General features: G+C 50.7%; 1 protein-coding gene across 2 annotated transcripts in view; it reads left to right on the forward strand.

Annotated features, from left to right (window-relative positions):
* Positions 1–1423: 1423 nt before the first annotated feature.
* Positions 1424–20931, forward strand: part of LOC115079481 (sodium/hydrogen exchanger 10-like) — a 1086723-nt gene continuing 1067215 nt past the window's right edge. For both annotated transcript variants that reach the window (XM_029583104.1, XM_029583105.1), the window contains exon 1: positions 1424–1565. In XM_029583104.1, coding sequence (XP_029438964.1) covers positions 1455–1565 — 111 coding nt within the window. In that variant the 5' untranslated portion in view covers positions 1424–1454. The remainder of the gene's footprint in view (positions 1566–20931) is intronic.

Here is a 20931-nt window from a genome sequence, read left to right on the forward strand (position 1 = left end):
ATATCGAGCCTTACACAACCGCAGATTTCTTCTTTTTTTGTGCCAGCAACAGGAATAAGCCCAGAGGACAGGGCCATTGGGGTGATAGACTTGGAGCGAGAGTCAGTCTCCTCGGCTGAAGCCATCTCATTGAGCCCCGGGGCTCCCAATATCCCTTCTCCACCAATACCATCTAAAGGAAATGATGAATCGTTGGCATTTGTGTCAAGTGACATTATTAACTTGGGAGAAAGGTTGAAAGGCATTACTGCAAGGGGGAGTGAGGGGGATAAGTCAGCAATAGACTTGATTATACCTTCTAGTGCGTCTGAAATTACCATGGATGCTATCTGGGCTGCTATTAAGTCTCTTGAAGCTGCTATAATTAAACTAACAACAATTCACATTGATAGTCAACAAAAGGTTATTGAAGTGGAAAAGGTGATTACATCTAATAATATTAAAATGGAAAAACAGGAAACATGATTGTATAAAGTGGAAAATATTCAAAAGTATTTAGTTAAATCAGAGATTTTGAATGAAAAAAGATTTGAATATATGGAAAACAATCTTAGATACTTAAATCTAAGAATATTGAATTTTCCTTTTCAAAAAGCCATAACCCCTAAAGAAATGTTTAAGGAATATTTAATGAAAATATTGAAGATGCCAGAGCAGGCTATACCTGCCTTGGCAAAAATCTATTATATTCCAAATAAAAAATTAAAAAGAGACAAGCAACTGGAGCAATCCATGAATTTGTCAGAAATTCTAGAAATGTCAGTGGAGACAGAGATATTGGAAAGAGAAACCCTGTTTGTCTCTTTCATTTATCCACCAGAAAGGGATACAGTACTACGTTTATTTTTACGTAATAGAAATACTATGGCCAACAGGTTTGGATTTATCCCAACCTATCAAGAGTTACACAAATAAGACGAAGAGAATTTCTAAAATTAAAAAGTGATATTTTGTTAAGAGGTGGAAAATATTATCTTCACTATCCATGTAAATGTGAAATATGGTATGATGAGAAAAAATATCTCTTCTATGAAGTTGATGCGTTGCAGACTTTCATCGACTCACACCCCATAAATAGCAGTTAATGTGTGAGAGCAATTAGTATAAGCTGTTGCTATGATTTCTTAGATTGAGAGTGAAAACTCTATTTCCCCTTAAACTCGCTCATTAAACAATTCAATGTCTTATTTTCTTGAATGTATTGCAAATACTGATTGTAAGGGCAAATATTGAGGAACATAATATTTGGTTGTTATAATGTATGATTATATCTCAGTATATACCTTTTTGTCTGTTATATTCAGTTGAAAATTGAGAAATAAATAATTAAAAAAAAAAAAGTGTGTGTAGTTCAGGGCATTTTAGTTTCTAAGTTGATTGGGCTAATAATGTATAATGGTTTTCTTTTCCTTTTAGGCTTATTGCAGCGGGATCATCCAGAGATAGTGATTTCAATGAAAACCAGTCAGGCAATCCGAACTGTGCTGAATAATGCCACAGAAACTCTGAATGTTTTAATATCTGGAGGACTTATTGATTACAGTGAAGGAGCTAAGTTAGAAAAGGTAACTATAAAAATAAGGACATAAGATATGTCATACTGGGTCAGTTCAAGGGTCCATCAAGCCTAGTAACATGTTTCCAGGAGTGGCCAATACAAATCATAAATACCTGGCAAGTACCCAAACATTAAATAGATCCCAATGCACTAATAATGATAACAAGCAATGGCTATTCCTTGTTGATTAATAGTAGTTTAAGTTTATAGAATTCTCCTCCAGAAACTTATCCAAATCTTTTTTAAACCCATCTACACCAACTGCCTTAACCACATCCTCTGGCAACGAATTCCAGAGTTTAATTGTGCATTGAGTGAAAAAGAATGTTCTATAATTTGTTTTACATATGCTACTTGCTAACTTCATGGAATGCCCCCTAGTTTTTATATTATCTGAAAGAGTAAATAACAATTCTCATTTACCCATTCAAGTCCTTTCATGATTTTGTAGATCTACATAAGAACATAAGAACATAAGAAATTGCCATGCTGGGTCAGACCAAGGGTCCATCAAGCCCAGCATTCTGTTTCCAAGAAAGGCCAAACCAGGCCAGAAGAACCTGGCAATTACCCAAACACAAAGAAGATCCCATGCTACTGATGCAATTAATAGCAGTGGCTATTCCCTAAGTAAACTTGATTAATAGCCATTAATGGACTTCTCCTCCAAGAACTTATCCAAACCTTTTTTGAACCCGGCTACACTAACTGCACTAACAACATCCTCTGGCAACAAATTCCAGAGCTTTATTGTGCATTGAATGAAAAAGAATTTTCTCCGATTAGTCTTAAATGTGTTATTTGCTAACTTCATGGAATGCCCCCTAGTCCTTCTATTATTCGAAAGTATAAATAACCGAGTCACATCTACTTGTTCAAGACCTCTCATGATCTTAAAGATCTCTATCATATCTCCCCTCAGCCATCTTTTCTCCAAGCTGAACAGCCCTAACCTCTTCAGCCTTTCCTCATAGGGGAGTTGTTCCATTCCCTTAATCATTTTGGTCGCCCTTCTCTGTACCTTCTCCATCACAACCTTATCTTTTTTGAGATGCGGCGACCAAAATTGTACACAGTATTCAAGGTGTGGTCTCACCATGGAGCGATATAGAGGCATTATGACATTTTCCATTTTATTAACCATTCCCTTCCTAATAATTCCTAACATTCTGTTTGCTTTTTTGTCTGCTGCAGCACACTGAGCCAAAGGTTTTAAAGTATTATCCACTATGATGCCTAGAACGTTTTCCTGGGTGGTAGCTCCTAATATGGAACCTAACATCATGTAACTACAGCAAGGTTTATTTTTCCCTATATGCAACACCTTGCACTTGTCCACATTAAATTTCATCTGCCATTTAGATACCCAATCTTCCAGTCTTTCAAGGTCCTCCTGTAATTTATCACAGTCTGATTGTGATTTAACTACTCTGAATAATTTTGTATCATCCGCAAATTTGATAACCTCACTCGACGTATTCCTTTCCAGATCATTTATATTGAAAAGCACCGGTCCAAGTACAGATCCCTGAGGCACTCCACCTTTTACCCTTTTCCACTGAGAAAATTGACCATTTAATCCTACTCTCTGTTTCCTGTCTTTTAACCAGTTTGTAATCCACAAAAGTACATCGCCTCCTATCCCATGACTTTTTAGTTTTTGTAGAAGTCTCTCATGAGGGACTTTGTCAAACGCCTTCTGAAAATCCAATTCCCTGTACGTACCTGGATCAGTCCAGACAGTGGGTTATGTCCCCAATCCAGCAGATGGAGTCAGCACAAGCTTTGAGGGGGCGTATCCATATATACCACTACCCCCTCTGCAGGAGTTCAGTATCTTCTGACTCTAGCAGATGCGAGTAGGGGAATCAGGCTTCCCCTCTAATCCTTTCTCTCTCATTTTCTTGTTTGATTATTTGGCTTGTTGCTGTTTGCTTGTTTTTTTTCTTGTGGATCAAGTTTGTATTAAGTTAAAAAAAAAAAAAAAAAAGAAGTAAGGTCAGGGTCCTCTCAATTTTTGGGGAGTGGCTTATCTTCTCTGTCCTTTCTCTGGCGTCTGGGCTGTATCTTTTTCGTTTGGAATCGGGGGTAAGTTGTTTTTCTGTATTGTACTTTTTTCTTTCACAGCACAGCCCCGGTGTCCGCGAAAGCCGGTGGTGCCGGCCTCTTCGTGGTTTCTCTCTCACCCGCGGCCATTTTGCAGCTCCTCGGGGGCTGCTGCGGTGTGTAGTGAAGGACGTCTGGGGCGGGTCGTGTGGCCGGGAAGGCCCCCCTGGGGCACCCCTTCTGATTTCGGACAGCGGGCAGGCGGGCCGACCGGGCCCCCCCGCAGCGGCGCTCTCTTGCGCGTGGCCCCCCCCCCCCCGAGGCTTTTTCTCTTTTTGGCACCGTTTTTCCTGCTCCCTGCAGCGATCCCGATGCCGCGGCCGTCACGCTGTGCGGCCTGCGGCGACCCGGGGTCCCGGATTTCTCGGGAGGGCATATGTGCGCAATGCCTTCCCGGGGGGGAAGGTCCCTCACAGTCTCTTAATGATTTTTCATTTTTGCCCGGGCGGCGCGGGCCGGCCACTCCGCCATTTTTGGCGGGAACGGCGGCCATTTTACATACTGAGCGCCCTGAGGCGCAGGCCACGAGGGAGGACGGATCCCTGGAGGGTTCTTCAAGCGGGGGTGCTCCCCCGATTCTGGCGCAGGAACAGGGCACCCAGAGCCAGGGAACAGGAAGCTCGCCGCCCCTCGATGCGCCTCTGGGCAGGCCGGGGTTCTCTCCGGAGTTTATCCTGCTCATGCATACTGCTTATCTGCAGGGGTTGGAAGCGCCGGTGGAACCCCACCCCCCTCCCAAGATTCCATGGATGTCGCCCTCGATGCCGGCCCCCCCCCCCGACCCTCCGGGAGCGGGGGCCTCCCACCTGCCTACCCGGGTCCGACCCGCGCCAGCGGCAGGGGGGGACGGTGCCGGGGCCAGCGGGACATGGACCTGACCCCCCGGACGGTCGACAGGGGGACGGCACGCCGGAGGGGGATGACCCGCCTACCCTACGCCTCTTTCAGAGGGAAGAGCTGGACGACCTCATCCCGCAGATCATTCAGGAATTAGATCTGGACCCGCCACCGGACCCGCCTGCTCCAGTAGCCCCCGCTGTCGTCACTTCTTCAAAGAAGGGAGATCCAGTGCTGGCGGCACTTCGGCCGCGGGCCCGGGCTTTTCCCATTCATGAATCATTTTTACAACTTCTCACCAGGGAAAGCTGTATCCACTCCCCGAAGATTTCCTGGACCTCATCAAGGTCCCAAAGGTGGACTCCGCAGTGTCGGCGGTCACGAAGAGGACGACTATCTCAGTAACGGGAGGTGCGGCGTTGCGGGACACACAGGATCGTAAGTTGGAAGTTTTCCTTAAGCGGGTCTTCGAGGTCTCTGCACTGGGCATGCGGGCCGTGATGTGCAGTTCGCTCGTCCAACGGGCTAGTCTCCTTTGGGTGCAACAACTCCTCACGTCTCAGGATCTGCCGGCCGATGAGGCCGCCAGGCGGATCGACTGGAAGCCGCAGTGGAGTATGGGACGGACGCCTCGTACGACCTTTTTCGGGTCCTTGCAAGAGCCATGGTTTCGGTAGTGGCAGCACGGTGACAACTGGGCGGCTGATACGTCCTCCAAGTCGAGTTTGGGCTCTCTTCCCTTCAGGGGTAAGTTTCTCTTTGGGGAGGATTTGGACCAGATTATCAAGTCCCTGGGAGAGAACGCTGTTCATCGGCTGCCGGAAGATAGGTATCGACCATCCAGAGCGTTCTCCTCTTCTCGGACCAGAGCCAGAGCACAACGGCGCTACAGGGGCTACAGACAGACGGCCTCCCGGCCATCCGCCCCCAGGTCTCAGCCCTGGTCGCGCTCCTTTCGCGGGCGCAGACCAGCGCGTACTACCTCCGGACCCGGGAACCCCTCTCCCAAGTCTTCACAATGATGCCAGGCTCGCCCACTCCCCTGTCCCCAGGATTGGGGGCCGGCTAGCGTATTTCTACGCGGAGTGGGCACGGATCACCTCGGACCAGTGGGTCCTGGATACCATAAAACACGGCTACGCATTGGAATTTGTCCGCCCTCCGCAGGGAAGGTTCATCTTCTCTCCCTGTGGCTCGACCCCCAAAAGAAGAGCATTGCAGTTGACGCTGGACAGACTTCGGGAGATCGGCGCCATTACGCCCGTGCCCTTCGGAGAGGTGGGCTCGGGCCACTATTCCATCTACTTCGTCGTTCCAAAGAAGGACGGCTCCTTCCGGCCCATCCTAGATCTCAAGGAAGTCAACAAATCCCTCCGAGTGGTTCGGTTCCACATGGAAACACTACGGTCCGTGATCGCGGCGGTGCATCGGGAGGAGTTCCTCGCCTCCCTGGACCTAACGGAGGCCTACCTACATATTCCCATTCATCCGGACTATCACCGGCTCCTCCGTTTCAAGATCCTGAACCAGCATTTTCAGTTCACAGCGTTCCCCTTCAGGTTGGCGACGGCGCCGTGCACCTTCACCAAGATCATGGTAGTAGTTGCTGCAGCCCTTCGGAAGGAGGGCATTCTGGTCCACCCCTACCTGGACGATTGGCTCATTCGGGCGAAATCCTACAACCTCGGACGTGCAGCGGTGACCAGGGTGGTACAGTTCCTGCGTTCCCTGGGATGGGTGGGGAACTTCGCCAAGAGCTCTCTTGTGCCCTCACAGCAATTGGATTTCTTGGGGGCGACTTTCGACACCCGCCTGGGCAAAGTCTTTCTGCGCCAGGACAAGGCTCAATCCTTGCGGGATCACATACAGCGATTCTCTGCATTACAGGATCCCACCTCCTGGGACTACCTACAGCTCCTGGGAGTGATGGGTTCCACCATCGACCTGGTCCCTTGGGCGTTCGCACACCTCAGGCCATTACAGCGGGCGCTACTCTCCCATTGGAAGCCTCTATCGCAGGACTACCAGATGGTGCTCCCGCTTCCGCAGCCGGCCAGGAACAGCCTGGACTGGTGGTTGGATCCGTTGAATCTGGCACGCGGGATGTCCCTCGATGTGCCAAATTGGGTGGTGGTTACCACCGATGCCAGCCTGGCCGGCTGGGGAGCAGTGTGCGATCGCAGCACCACGCAGGGGACGTGGTCAGCGGAGGAGTTGAAGTGGTCAATCAATCGTCTGGAGATCAGAGCGGTCCGACTAGCTCTGCGACGTTTCCTGCCACTCCTTCGGAATCGGGAGGTCCGGATCCTTTCGGACAACGCCACCACAGTAGCCTACATCAACCGACAAGGCGGCACCCACAGCCCGCAGGTCGCGCTGGAGGCGGCGATGCTAATGCAGTGGGTGGAGCGGCATCTTGTCCGTCTAGTGGCCTCGCACATCGCCAGGGTGGACAACGTCCAGGTGGACTTCCTAAGTCGTCAACTCCTGGATCCCGGAGAGTGGGCTCTCTCCGACGAAGCGATGCAGCTCCTCATCCATTGGTGGGGGACCCCCCACTTGGACCTGATGGCGTCCGCCCTAAACACCAAGGTCCCACGCTTCTTCAGTCGCAGGAGAGAACGCGGCACGGAGGGTGTGGATGCCCTGGTTCTCCCGTGGCCACCGCATCTTCTGCTCTACGTTTTCCCTCCGTGGCCACTGGTGGGCAGAACCCTTCGCAGAATAGAAAGTCATCAGGGACCTGTGATCTTCATCGCCCCAGAGTGGCCCAGACGACCTTGGTTTGCGGATCTGCTACAGCTGGTGATCGACAGACCCATCAGACTGGGTCACCTCCCCCGTCTCCTCCGTCAGGGACCGGTATTTTTCGATCAGGCAGAACTCTTCTGTCTTGCGGCCTGGCTTTTGAACGGCGTCACCTCCGGCGCCGGGGTTACCCGGAGGAGGTAGTCACGACGTTGTTGCGGGCACGGAAGACGTCGACTTCAGTGGCCTATGTTCGAGTCTGGAAGGTCTTCGAGGTGCGGTGTTCCAGCCAGCACACGAGACCCACGAGGGCCTCTGTTCCTCAGGTTCTTCAGTTTCTGCAAGCGGGCGTGGATAAGGGACTCGCCTACAATTAGCTCCGGGTTCAGGTCGCTGCCCTGGGGTCCCTTCTGCGATATGAGGGCTCTCTTCTACAGCCCCCGGACGTTGCCCGATTCCTCAAAGGCGTCAAACATATCCGGCCGCCGTTACGGGACCCTTGTCCCTCCTGGAGCCTCAACCTTGTGCTTCGCTCCCTGTCAGGTTCACCTTTCGAGCCACTGCGTAGCGCAACGATTAAAGACATGACTCTTAAGACTGTCTTTCTCGTGGCCATATGTTCCGCTCGCCGCATTTCGGAGCTGCAGGCTCTGTCGTGTAGGGAGCCTTATCTCCGTTTCACAGACTCTGGGGTTTCGCTTCGCACCGTGCCCTCTTTTCTTCCGAAAGTGGTATCTGCATTCCACGTGAACCAGACGGTGGAATTGCCGTCATTCTCTGCTTCGGAGCCGAAGTCTCTCCGACTCTTGGATGTCAAGCGCACGCTGCGACTCTACCTGGAGGCCACGAATGAGTTTTGACTCTCCGACCATCTCTTCGTACTTTGGTCCGGTCCTAAGAAGGGGACTCAGGCCTCGAAGGCGACCATCGCCAGATGGCTGAAGGCCGGCATTGCCGCTTCCTACATTGGGGCGGGGCGGACTCCCCCGCCCGGCATTGTGGCGCATTCTACACGTTCTCAGGCGGCTTCCTGGGCGGAGACTCGCTCGGTCTCCTCCCAAGAAATTTGTAGAGCAGCTACCTGGAAATCGTTACACACGTTCTCGAGACACTATCGTCTGCACCTCGCCTCCTCTGTATCTGGACACTTTGGTGAGCAGGTTCTCCGAGCAGGCCTCGCAGGACCCCACCCGATTTAGGGAAGCTTGGGTACATCCCACTGTCTGGACTGATCCAGGTACGTACAGGGAAAAGAAAATTATTACTTACCTGGGACATAACCCACTGTCTGGACTGATCCATGGTACTACAGGAACGAAAATTAGCAGGTAAGTAGTAATTTTCTTATACACTACATCTACCGGTTCACCTTTATCCACATGTTTATTAACCCCTTCAAAAAAATGAAGCAGATTTGTTAGGCAAGACTTCCCCTGGGTAAATCCATGTTGAGTGTGTTCCATTAAACCATGTCTTTCTATATGCTCTACGATTTTGATCTTGATAATAGTTTCCACTATTTTTCCCGGCACTGAAGTCAGGCTCACTGGTCTATAGTTACCTGGATCGCCCCTGGATCCTTTTTTAAATATTGGGGTTATATTGGCCACCCTCCAGTCTTCAGGTACAGTGGATGATTTTAATGATATGTTACAAATTTTAACTAATAGATCAGAAATTTCATTTTTTAGTACCTTCAGTACCCTAGGATGCATACTGTTGTGTTCCGTGGCCCCTACCTGAGCCCTGTCAGCGGGCCGCCGTGGCAGCATCGGGTAAAGCCGCAGGAATCTGGTGCCCATTGTTCCCGCGTGTCGGCCCGGGTCTCCAGGGTGGCCGCCGGGTTGGGAGCCGTCCCTGCTCCTCCCTTGCGGCGTCTGGCAACCTTCCTCTGCGGCTAGGAATCCAAGATAGCTGCTGCCTTCTAAGACACGAGGAAGCGCCTCCTCACAGGATTTAAAGGGACCTCGTCCCTTTAATTGCCTGTACCTGTTTCCATTGAGCCATATCTGAGGAAGTGTATAAGGAGACTTCCTCTGCTCATTCCTTGACTTGGCAACAGCTTCCAGCGTTGTTCGATTCTGCTTGCTTCGGTGAGTCTTCTTGTGCTTCAGATCCTTGCTTCCTGGTTCCTGTCTCGTCTCAGTGATTCTTGGTTCCTGACTTCTGATTGGCAAGTGGTGATTCTTGGTGTGTGACTTTGGACTGGCAAGCGGTGATTCCTGGTGTGTGTCTTCGGACTGGCAAGCGGCGATCCCTTGGTGTGTGACCTCGGACTGGTAAGCAACAACCCCCTGGCACTTGACTTTGGACTTCTTCTGGACCATCGTTCCAAGGGCCACCTAAGTTCCAGCAGTCCGGGTCCCTACGGGCTCCTCCTGGGGGGACCGCGGGCTTCCAGGAGTGAAGCTCCAGTTAGCCCTTGCACCGACCTCATGACTCCTTGACCTCTCAAAGGTCCACCTAAGTCCCAGCAGCCCGGGCTTCCAGTGGCATCACAACTCTTCCTCTCCCTCCATGGTCACCTCAGACTCCAGTGCCGATGGTCAGCCAGTCACATCTTCTGTTACGCCTCGCCACCCAATGGGAGAACCTAAGGATCCACCTCCTAAGGTATACCATCCTCCCGTCGGCCCAAGGGTTCACAAGCCTGAGCATAACAGATTGCCAAGTGCATGAACCCGGCAGCGGCATCTGCCTGCCAGGCCATTCTTGGAATGGACCAGCGTTTGATGGACCAGCAAAAGACCCTGGATGCCCTTGTCTCTGCAGTGGAGGGCCTGAACCAATGCTTCAAAGCATTAGGGCCCATGAACCCCACTCTGCCGTCCTCGCCTGTGGCTTCTGGGGGTCACTCTCTAATCCACCTACCAACACTGCCATATTTCTCTGGGGAACCTCGGGCCTGCAGGGGTTTCATTAACCAGTGCAACATGCACTTCCACCTGCAGTCGGCCCTTTTTCTTGATGACGCTACCAAGACCACCTTCATTCCCTCTCTCCTCAAAGGGAAGGCCCTAGAGTGGACTTCCCCCCTGTGGGATTGGGATGACCCCGTTCTGAGCAATTTGAGAGAGTTCTGGGAGCTCTTCCGGATGAGCTTCGGTGATCCCACGCAGGAGGTTTCCGCCGGGCCCAAACTGCTTCAACTACGCCAAGGTTGAAGGACATTGGCCGAATTCGGCATTGATTTCCGGACCCTTTCTTCGGAGCTCAGCTGGGGCCCCGATTGTCTACGTACCATCTTCCTTCAAGGGCTTAGCCCCCGAATCAAGGATGAGCTCGCGGCCGGGAACTACCTAGGTCCTTGAACGCCCTTATCGAACTGGCAGGGCGTATCGATAGGCGCCTTCAGGAACACTATCAAGAGGCCCAGACCACCACAAAAGCCTCAACCCCTTCGAGATGCCCTCGACGCTCGCTTTCTCCCAAGGATGAATCGGGAGCCTCCCGAACATCGGCTGAAGAGCCCATGCAATTGAGTCATGGGAGACTTTCCACACAAGAGCGCCGGTGGCAAATCCGAGAAGGACTCTGTTTTTACTGGGGCGCGGCACGCCATCAAATCGCCACATGCCCAGCGCGGCAGGGAAACTCCCGGGCCTAGGACCTGAAGGAGGTTTCTTCCTGGGCCTAACCTCACTTGCACCTCCACTAACCCTACCAGTGGCGTTAACATCTGCGGACGGTGCCAGTGGCAATTTCATCATGAAGAGTGGTGAAGCACTTGAAGATTCCACAAGTCCGTGTTCCAGCTCCATTGGTCATCTCATTGATCCAAGGTAAACCCCTCCCGGGACGTGTGACATACATCACGGAACCCGTCCAGTTGAGGGTTGGACTCCTTCATCGTGAGCGGTTGCCCTTCCATATCTTGGAGCATTCCATACACCCTGTCGTCCTGGGTCTGCCCTGGCTTCAGGAACACGGTCCCCAGTTCGACTGGAAAACATTGAAATTATCCCACTGGGGGCCGAATTGTCATGACAATTGCCTCCAACAGGTGACTCCAGTCTCATGCTCCACTGCCCTCACCAGTCTTCAGGGCCTGCCGGCCTCCTATGCCTCGTACGAGGATGTCTTCTCCAAGCAAAAGGCCGAGATACTTCCGCCTCACCGGCCATTCAACTGCGCCATCAACCTCCTCCCTGGCACTGAGCCTCCTCGGAGGTACACCTATGCCCTTTTGCCTGTGGAGACGCAATCCATGACTCAGTTCATCAAAGAGAATCTGGAAAGGGGCTTCATTCGCAAGTCAACGTCCCCAGTAGGGGCTGGATTATTCTTCTTTGGGAAGAAGGACGGAACCCTTCACCCTTGCATCGACTACCGGGACCTGAATGCAATAACGGTCAAAGACCGGTACCCCTTGCCCCTCATCTCCGAGCTCTTCGATCGTCTGCAAGGTGCGAGAGTCTTCACCAAGTTGGATCTCTGAGGGGCCTACAATCTGATTCGCATCAAGGAGGGAGACAGTTGTGAATGAGCTGTTTAGTGGACCCTTGGGCCAACCTGTGAGAGACTGGGGAGAGGTGTACTATAGTCTCTAGTGAGTGACAGGTCGGGAGGCAGATACCAGGCAGGAGCTGGGTGTGAGCTTCACCCTGGAAGCCGGTACTCCCCTGGGAGGAGCCCGTAGGAGCCCAACCACTGGGACTTAGGTGATTCACCCTGGAAGCCGGTACTCCCCCGGGAGGAGCCCGTAGGAGCCCGGCCGCTGGGACTTAGGAGAACACGGAAGCTGGAGCTGGAGCGGGCAGGCAGTAACTGAAGCAGGACTGGCTACTGGAACCAGACAGGAGCTGAAGCAGAACTGGCTAATGGAACCAGACAGGAGCTGAAGCAGGACTGGCTACTGGAACCAGACAGGAGCTGAAGCAGGACTGGCTACTGGAACCAGCAGGAGATGAAGCAGGACTGGCTACTGCAAGCAAGCCAGACAGAAGCAAGACTTGGGCACGGAGTGAAACAAGTCTCAGGCAGGAACGGAGTTGCTAACACAATAGCACACTCCGGGGCACGGCGCAACAGAGAACTGCAGGGAACCCCATTGCAAGGCAAAGTCCTGGGCTCCGCGGTGGCCTTACATAGGCCGTGGCATCTGACATCACGGATAGGGCGGAGCCTTCAGTGGCGGGAAATGGCCTTCATGAGCGCGGCTTGAGTGCGTGCGCCTAAGGAGAAGGCATCCAGGCAGGGCTTCTCGGCAGCGTCCCCCCAGCTGGGATGCCGCGAAACAGGCAGCAGACCCTCGGAGACGGGCCGGGACCAAGGAGGTAAGGGCCTAGTCGCGGCTGCTGCAACTGGGACCGCAACAGTACCTCCCCTCTTATGCCCCCTCTTAGCAGGCCCGGGTTTACCTGGATGGTCCTGATGGATGGCAAGAGACCTGGCTAAAGAACTCAGACACCGCTATAATAAACCAACTACCTACTGAAGAATACAACATTTTCTCCAGTCCTAGAGGTAAAAAGAAAGGAGGTGGACTCCTCCTTGCAGCGAAAAAGAAATACAATCTTGCTCTGCAATCCATCTTTCCTCCTCACAGGCTTGAGATTGGGCTCTTTAAGTCCAAGGAACTACAAATCTGCCTAATCTATGCCCCCCCCCCCTGGCGTTTTAGAAAACAACCCCTCACCACTAACTGAATACATTTCCAAATACATCGACATTAATATCCCCACTATCATCCTAGGTGACTTAAATCTACACTTTGACCGCTCCCCACTTTCACCAGCCAGTGAAGCCACCCTGGCCTCCCTAAACGTACTTGGATTTAGACAAACAGTATCGAGCCCCACACACAAAGCTGGACACACTCTTGATGTCATTTTTACGAATTCACTTATCCAAACTGGCTCTCCACAATGCACCCCCATTCCCTGGTCAGACCACTACCAGATTGACACTTCCTGCACGATAAAATGCACCCCCCACACGCCTCACCACAATAAGAAAACTATAACGTTCCATAAACACTGCAAATCTGAAGACATTATGGACTTACTATCAGAAGACCTCAATAAGTTAGAACTCACTGATGCCAACGCAGCTTGTTCCTCCTGGCAACAAATCACCAGCAATATTGCAAATAAACTGTGCCCACTAATCTCGAAAGAAATCAACACGGAGAAGAAAGACAAAAGACCGTGGTACACCCCCGATCTGAGAATTATGAAAACGGAACTCCGTAAAGTGGAAAAGAAATGGCGTAGAAACCAAGCCCCAGTGCTACTTTTAAAGTTACTCTCTCTTCTACATGAATACTGTAAAAATACAGACAAAGCCAAGAAAGACTATTACGCATCAAGGATTCATCAATACCAATTCAACCCACGTGCTCTCTTCCAATATGTATCTAGCATTATTACGCCGCCAACAAACGTTAACTCAGATAATGAGGACGAAAACAAATGTGAAAAACTAGCTTCTTACTTTCATGACAAAATAGATAAACTCATGGCACGCTTTACCACCTCCCCCCTTCCTGTCAATTCACCTACTGCCAACATACACATCACTACACCCACTCACAACGCACACATAAACAACCCAAATACAACCATACCACACACTGCCACCCTTACAAAATTTGAAACCAGTACTCCTCTAGAAATAGAAGCTATCCTCAAAAAGATTAAACCAGCAATGCACCCCTTTTATATCATACCCACTAAAACACTCCTTTCTTCTCCAGCAAGGATTGCCAAACCCATTTCCAAGATTCTCAACAAATCTATCACTTCTGGACTGGTACCCACTCAACTCAAGCATGCCATAATAAAACCGACCCTCAAAAAAGTGGACTTGGACCCTACTGAACCATCTAACTATCGCCCAGTTTTGAACCTTCCTTTTCTGTCCAAAATAATGGAGAAAATCATAAACAAGCAACTCACAGAATTTCTAAATGAACATCAAATACTACTTCCATCCCAGTATGGATTCCGCAAGAACCATAGTACCGAAACTCTGCTCCTATCTCTTTCAGAATTAATACTAAAAACACTAGACACGGGTCACTCTTACATTCTTGCGCTGCTTAACATATCATCTGCATTTGACACTGTCAATCACTATACCCTTATCACTCGCCTATCTCAAATTGGAATCTCTGGCTCTGCCCTATGCTGGCTCCAATCCTATCTTAATGAGAGAAAATACAGTGTTAAAATTGGCCACCACGAATCCAAACCTAGAAAACTGCAACAAGGAGTACCTCAAGGATCCTCTCTCTCATCAACACTGTTTAATATCTACCTTATCCCCCTATGTCGACTCTTGATGAAACTCGGATTCCCGCACTTCATATACGCAGATGATGTGCAGATCCTCATCCCCATAAAGGACTCGCTACCCAATGCTCTGAAAAACTGGGATACTGCCCTTGCAGAAATAAAGAATCTACTCACCGAAAATTTTCTAGCAATAAATACCAGCAAAACAGAGCTTCTCATCATCTCCCCACAAAGCAACATCCCCCTGAACCCCACCAATTATCCACAAGCTGGCCCTCTCGCCATACAGCAGGTCCGCAGCCTCTGTTCATTGCGGCCACTGTTAAAAACGGCTTCTTTAAACTCCATACTCTAAAAAGAATCAGATCTCTACTACACCCGCACGACTTCCAAACAGTTCTACAAGCTACAATATTGTCAAAACTGGACTACTGTAATTCTATCCTGCTTGGACTGCCAAAAAATTCGCTACAACCCTTACAGATGCTATAAAACGCAGCCGCCCGAATACTCACCAACGCACATCGCCATGATCACATTACACCGGTACTCCAATACCTTCACTGGCTACCAGTAGCATCTAGGATTACATACAAAGTCCTGACCCTCATACACAAATCCATCTACAACCAAGAAATGCAATGGTTCTCTGACCATTTTACATTCCACAAATCCAATAAACCTACAAGAACAATGCACCAAGCCAAATTCAAGACTCCCACGCTCAAACATATCAAGCATATGTCAATGAGAGAACGATCTTTCACCATAGCAGGAACCAACTTTTGGAATAAAATGCCCACAGACCTACGCCTGGAGCCCTGTCAAAAGAAATTCAAACAAAACCTAAAAACCTGGCTCTTCAGACAAGCATATACATAATGACCTCCTACTCCTCAAACAGCCGTCCTCTCCTTCCCCTCTCCTTCATACATGTTAATTCTAAGGTCTCCCCTTTCTGGTAAAAATCACTTGAATACATAATGTACTTTCATACACTCCTTACCCTAACCAAATACATCCCAATCCTTTAACCTCGAACTGTATTTGCTTGAATGTACCTAATTATACATAGTTTGTATATTATTATTATTATTTGTACCTATTGTACCTAATTATATATAATTTGTAATTATACATAGTTTCTCCCAGGAGATTAGGCGGGATTCAATTGTACAATATGTTGATCTATTGCTTTGTTCTTTGACCTCATTGATATATGCTTGTTCTTTCTAAATTGATTGTAAAGCCTGTTGCTAAATTATTATTCATTGTAAACCGAGGTGATGTTTGGAACGTGCTGTGGTATGTAAAAAAACCTTTAATTAAATAAATAAATAAATAAATAAATACATAAATAAAATAAGGCTTTCAGTAAGTCCTTATCAAAGATGTTGCGGGCTGGCTCCCATGTGTTGTCCTCAGATTCATAACCTTCCCAGGCGATGAGGTACTCCCAGCGGCGTTGATGAAATGTGACATCTAGAACCTCTCGAACTTGGTAGGTGGTATCTCCTGGCACGGAAGGATCTGCAGATTCGGGAGCTCGGGGATGGTACCTGGAGAGGATGAGAGGCTTCAAAAGCGACACATGGAAGACATTGTGCACATGCATAGAGGAGGGTAAGCACAAGCGATAGGAAACAGTTCCTACGCGTTCGGCAACACGGAATGGTCCGCAGAATCAGGGGGCGAGTCTGCGGGAAGGAATCCGAAGTTGTAGATTCTTTGTACTCAGCCAAACACGGTCCCCTGGGAGGTAGACTGGTGCTGGCTGACGGTGGCTGTCTGCCCATTTTTTGGCAGCGTAGGCTGCTCTTTGCATTTTCTTTTGGATAGACATCCAGAGGGCAAGTAGCTGGTGGGCAGAGAGTTGCACTGCTGGCAGTGCACTGGGTTCAGGCGAGGGCAAGGGCGGCCAAAGTTGTTTCCCATAGACAGCTAAGAAGGGAGAACTTCCTGTAGCAGAGTGTGTATGATTGTTGTATGAAAATTCCGCCCATGGGAGTAGTTTGGCCCAATCGTCTTGTCTTTCGTTTACAAAGGAACGCAGGAAGGTCTTCAGAGTCCGGTTCATACATTTGGTCTGCCCGTTACTCTGAGGATTGAAGGCTGAAGAGAGACTGAACTGGACCTGGAAGCGTTTACATAATGCCTTCCAGTAGCAGGCGGTGAATTGTGGTCCCCGGTCTGATACGATGTCCTGGGGAAGACCATGAAGTCGGAACACATGTTGAACAAAAAAATTAGCCAAGTCAGGCGCTGAAGGCAATTTCGACAGAGGAACAAAATGTGCCATTTTGGAGAACCGGTCCACTACAACCCAGATGACTGTGTTCCCGTCTGATGCTGGGAGATCCACCACAAAGTCAGTGGAGATGTGCATCCAGGGCTCCACTGGGATAGGCAAAGGGTGTAACAATCCTCTAGGTTTCCCGCCAAGTGGTTTCTGCAATGCACAGGTGGGGCAGGAGTCGACAAAGAGACGAACATCTTGTCGTACCGTTGGCCACCAATAGTACCGGTTGAGGAGGTCTAGTACGGCCCGCATGCCCCCCAGTGAGGGATTCGTGAGCTCATGCCAGCACGGCCCTTCGAGAGCGGCGTGGGACTATGGTCTTTTCTATGGAAGACACACACGGAGGTGGCGGTGAGACACACCTTCCTAGGATCTAAGATGTACTGAGGTGTCTCAGGAGTCTCTTCAACCTTGGTGGACTGTGACAGGGCATCTGCTCGCACATTTTTTGAGCCAGGGCGATATCGCAGAGTGAAGTTAAACTGGTCAAAGAACAAAGACCACCAGGCTTGTCTCGGGTTCAGACGCTGGGCTTGGCATAGGAAAGAGAGATTCTTATGATCCTTGTAAATGGTGAAGAGGTGATTGGCTCCTTCCAACCACTGCCTCCATTTTTCCAGGGCGAGTTTCACGGCGAGCAGTTCTTTGTCGCCGACCCCGTAATTACTCTCAGCAGGGAGAACCTCCTTGAGTAATAGGAACACGGGAGAAGCTGTCCAGTGTCAGAGTGCTGGCTCAAGACTGCTCCAACAGCTACATTCAAGGCATCAACCTCAACCACGAACGGCCGACTGGGATCAGGATAGCAGAGGTATGTGTCTTGTAGGAAGGATCTTTTCAGATCTTCAAAGGCTTGGCAGGCTTGGGCAGGCCAGTCCACCGCATTGGCTCCCTTCCGGGTGAGCGCAGTCAGAGGAGCCACTATGCGGGAATAGTTGGGGATGAAATGCCGGTAAAAGTTAGCAAAGCCAAGGAAACATTGTAACGCCTTGAGGCCTCTCGGCCGTGGCCAGTTCCTAATTGCAGTGACTTTCTCCGGATCCATCTGGAAGCTGTCAGCCGAAACAATATACCCCAGGAACGGCAATGAAGTTTTTTCAAAGCTACATTTCTCAAGCTTACCATATAAGCTGTGCTCTCTGAGTATTTGGAGCACCTGGAGAACATGCTGGCGGTGCGTAGGCAGGTCACGAGAGTAGATCAGGACGTCGTCAAGGTAGACGATCACACAGCTATTGAGTAAATCCCGTAGCACCTCGTTCATCAAGTGCTGGAAGACTGCTGGGGTGTTACAAAGGCCAAAGGGCATTACGAGGTATTTGTAATGCCCATCCTGGGTATTGTACGCGGTCTTCCATTCGTTTCCGGGATGGATTCTAACTAAGTTGTAGGCCCCACGTAGATCCAACTTAGTAAAGACTCTTGCACCGTGGAGCCGATCAAGTAGCTCTGGGATCAATGGGAGAGGGTAGCGGTCCCATTTCGTAATCGCGTTGAGCCCTCGGTAGTCGATACAGGGCCTCAGGGAGCCATCTTTCTTGCTGACAAAAAAGAATCCTGCCCCAGCGGGCGACTTTGATGGGCGAATGAATCCTTTCGCCAAATTCTCAGTGATGTATTTGGACATGGCCCGTGTCTCGGGCAGGGACAAGGGGTACACCCTACCCTGAGGTGGCATAGTTCCGGGCAACAAGTCAATAGCACAGTCATATGGGTGGTGTTGCGGAAGGATTTCTGCTTTAGTCTTCGAGAAGACATTGGTAAAGTCCTCGTATGGAGCTGGAGGACCAAGGGCGGAGTGCAAAAGCACGAGTGCTGGAAGCTTGGGAACCTTCATACAGTGAGAGAGGCAATAGGGACTCCACTTAGTGATTTGCAGAGTATCCCACTGGATCACAGGCGAGTGCTTCTGGAGCCGTGGCAGCCCCAGCACCACGGGGTGGACAGCCTTTTCGAGAATCAGGAAGGCTATCTCCTCCGAGTGGATCGCCCTGGTGCGGACTGTGATGGGAGCCATGGAAGTCAATATGCGACCTGGAAGGAGCGTTCCCTGAATGGAGGTAATTCAAAGCAGAACCTCTCGTTTCTGCATAGGAATCTGCAGTTGAAAGACCAAGTCTTGCTGGATAAAATTACCTCCGGGTCTGGAATCCAGGAAGGCGAGGGTTTCCAAAGACCCTCCGGGACATTCCAAGGTGATGGGTATCATACTCTGAGGAGCTGTGGCACAACCTAGGAGGAGCTCCTCCCGACCTCCTAGGTTCTGGAGTTTTCCGCATGCTCCTGGCAGCATGCCAAGAAGTGGCCTTTCTGACCACAGTAAAGGCACAAGCCCCTCGAGCAGCGGCGATGTCTCTCCTCAGGGGAAAGCGGGGCACGTCCCAACTGCAGGGGTTCAGAGGCAGAAACATCAGGACGGGCAGGTCTGGGTGGAGGCAGCGGTAGTGAGGAACTGCGGGCAGGGCTGTGCTTTGTCGTGCATAACTCTCGTGCTCGCTGTTGCAGGCAGCGATCGATGCGGGCAGTCATATCAATGAGGGCATTAAGATCTTCCGGGAGATCCCGGGCGGCAATCTCATCCTTGATGTGCCCTGACAGACCTTCCAAGAAGATGGCTTTAAGGCTATCGTCCTGCCAACCTACTTCCTGAGCGAGAGTTCTAAAGTCCATTGCATAGTCCACCAGGGAAAGGGATCCTTGGCGAAGCTGTAGCAAATCTGAGATGGTTGAGACCTGGCGGGCTGGTTCGTCAAAGGCTTGGCGAAGGTTGGTGACAAACTGCTGCAAGTCATCCAAGGAGGAGTCGTTACGCTCCTAAAGGGGGGAGGCCCACACCAGAGCCTTTCCATCGAGCAGGGAGAGAATGTACGCTACTTTGATGGAATCCGTGGGAAAGTGCCGGGGCAATAGAGAGACGCGCATGAAACACTGGTTCAAGAACCCACAGCAGATCCTGGCATCTTCAGCATAGCGAGCAGGCGGCGGCAGCTGAGTCACGGGTGAGGCTGCATCCTCGGGTCTCGAACACACAGCAGGCAAAGAACAAGTATCGTGGGCATCCATTCGGGCAGCTGGTTGCCCAATGGATCCGGCCAGGACATCCAGGTATTGTTGTTGCCGTTGTAGCTGCAGAGCCAACCCAGGAAGATCCTGGGGTCCTGGTACCTCGGCCGAGTCCATGGCCTTGCAATCTGTTGTGAATGAGCTGTTTAGTGGACCCTTGGGCCGACCTGTGAGAGACTGGGGAGAGGTGTACTATAGTCTCTAGTGAGTGACAGGTCAGGAGCGGATACCAGGCAGGAGCTGGGCGTAAGCTTCACCCTGGAAGCCGGTACTCCCCTGGGAGGAGCCCGTAGGAGTCCGGCCACTGGGACTTAGGAGATCACGGAAGCTGGAGCTGGAGCGGGCATGCAGGGATCAGGAGTCAGGCAGGAACTGAAGCAGGACTGCCTACTGGAACCAGACAGGAGCTGAAGCAGGACTGGCTACTGGAACCAGACAGGAGCTGAAGCAGGACTGGATACTGCAAGCAAGCCAGACAGAAGTAAGACTTGGGCACGGAGTGAACAAGTCTCAGGCAGGAACGGAGTTGCTAACGCAATAGCACACTCCGGGGCATGGCGCAACAGAGAACCGCAAGGAACCCCATTGCAAGGCAAAGTCCTGGGCTCTGCGGCGGCCTTACATAGGCCGCGGTGTCTGATGTCACGGATAGGGCGGAGCCTTCAGTGGCGGGAAACGGCCTTCATAAGCGCGGCTTGCGCGCTCACGCATGCCTAGGGAGAAGGCGTCCAGGCAGGGCTTCTCGGCGGCATCCCCCGGCGGGGATGCCATGAAACAGGCCACAGACCCTCGGAGACGGGCCGGGAACAAGGAGGTAAGGGCCTAGTCGCTGCTGCCGTGACTGGGACAGGAACAGAGACGAATGGAAAATTCAACACCCGAGACGGCCACTATGAGTACCTAGTGATGCTGTTCGGGCTCTGTAATGCTCCAGCAGTGTTTCAGAACACCATGAACGAGATACTCCGTGATCTCTTGTATCGGTGTGTGGTTGTGTACCTTGACGACATTTTGATTTCCTTGGATTCCCTGACCACTCACCATCAGCACGTCGTCCAGGTACTACAACGTTTAAGAGAAAA

This window comes from Rhinatrema bivittatum, chromosome 17, assembly GCF_901001135.1.
Source record: "Rhinatrema bivittatum chromosome 17, aRhiBiv1.1, whole genome shotgun sequence".
Lineage (NCBI taxonomy): Eukaryota > Metazoa > Chordata > Amphibia > Gymnophiona > Rhinatrematidae > Rhinatrema > Rhinatrema bivittatum.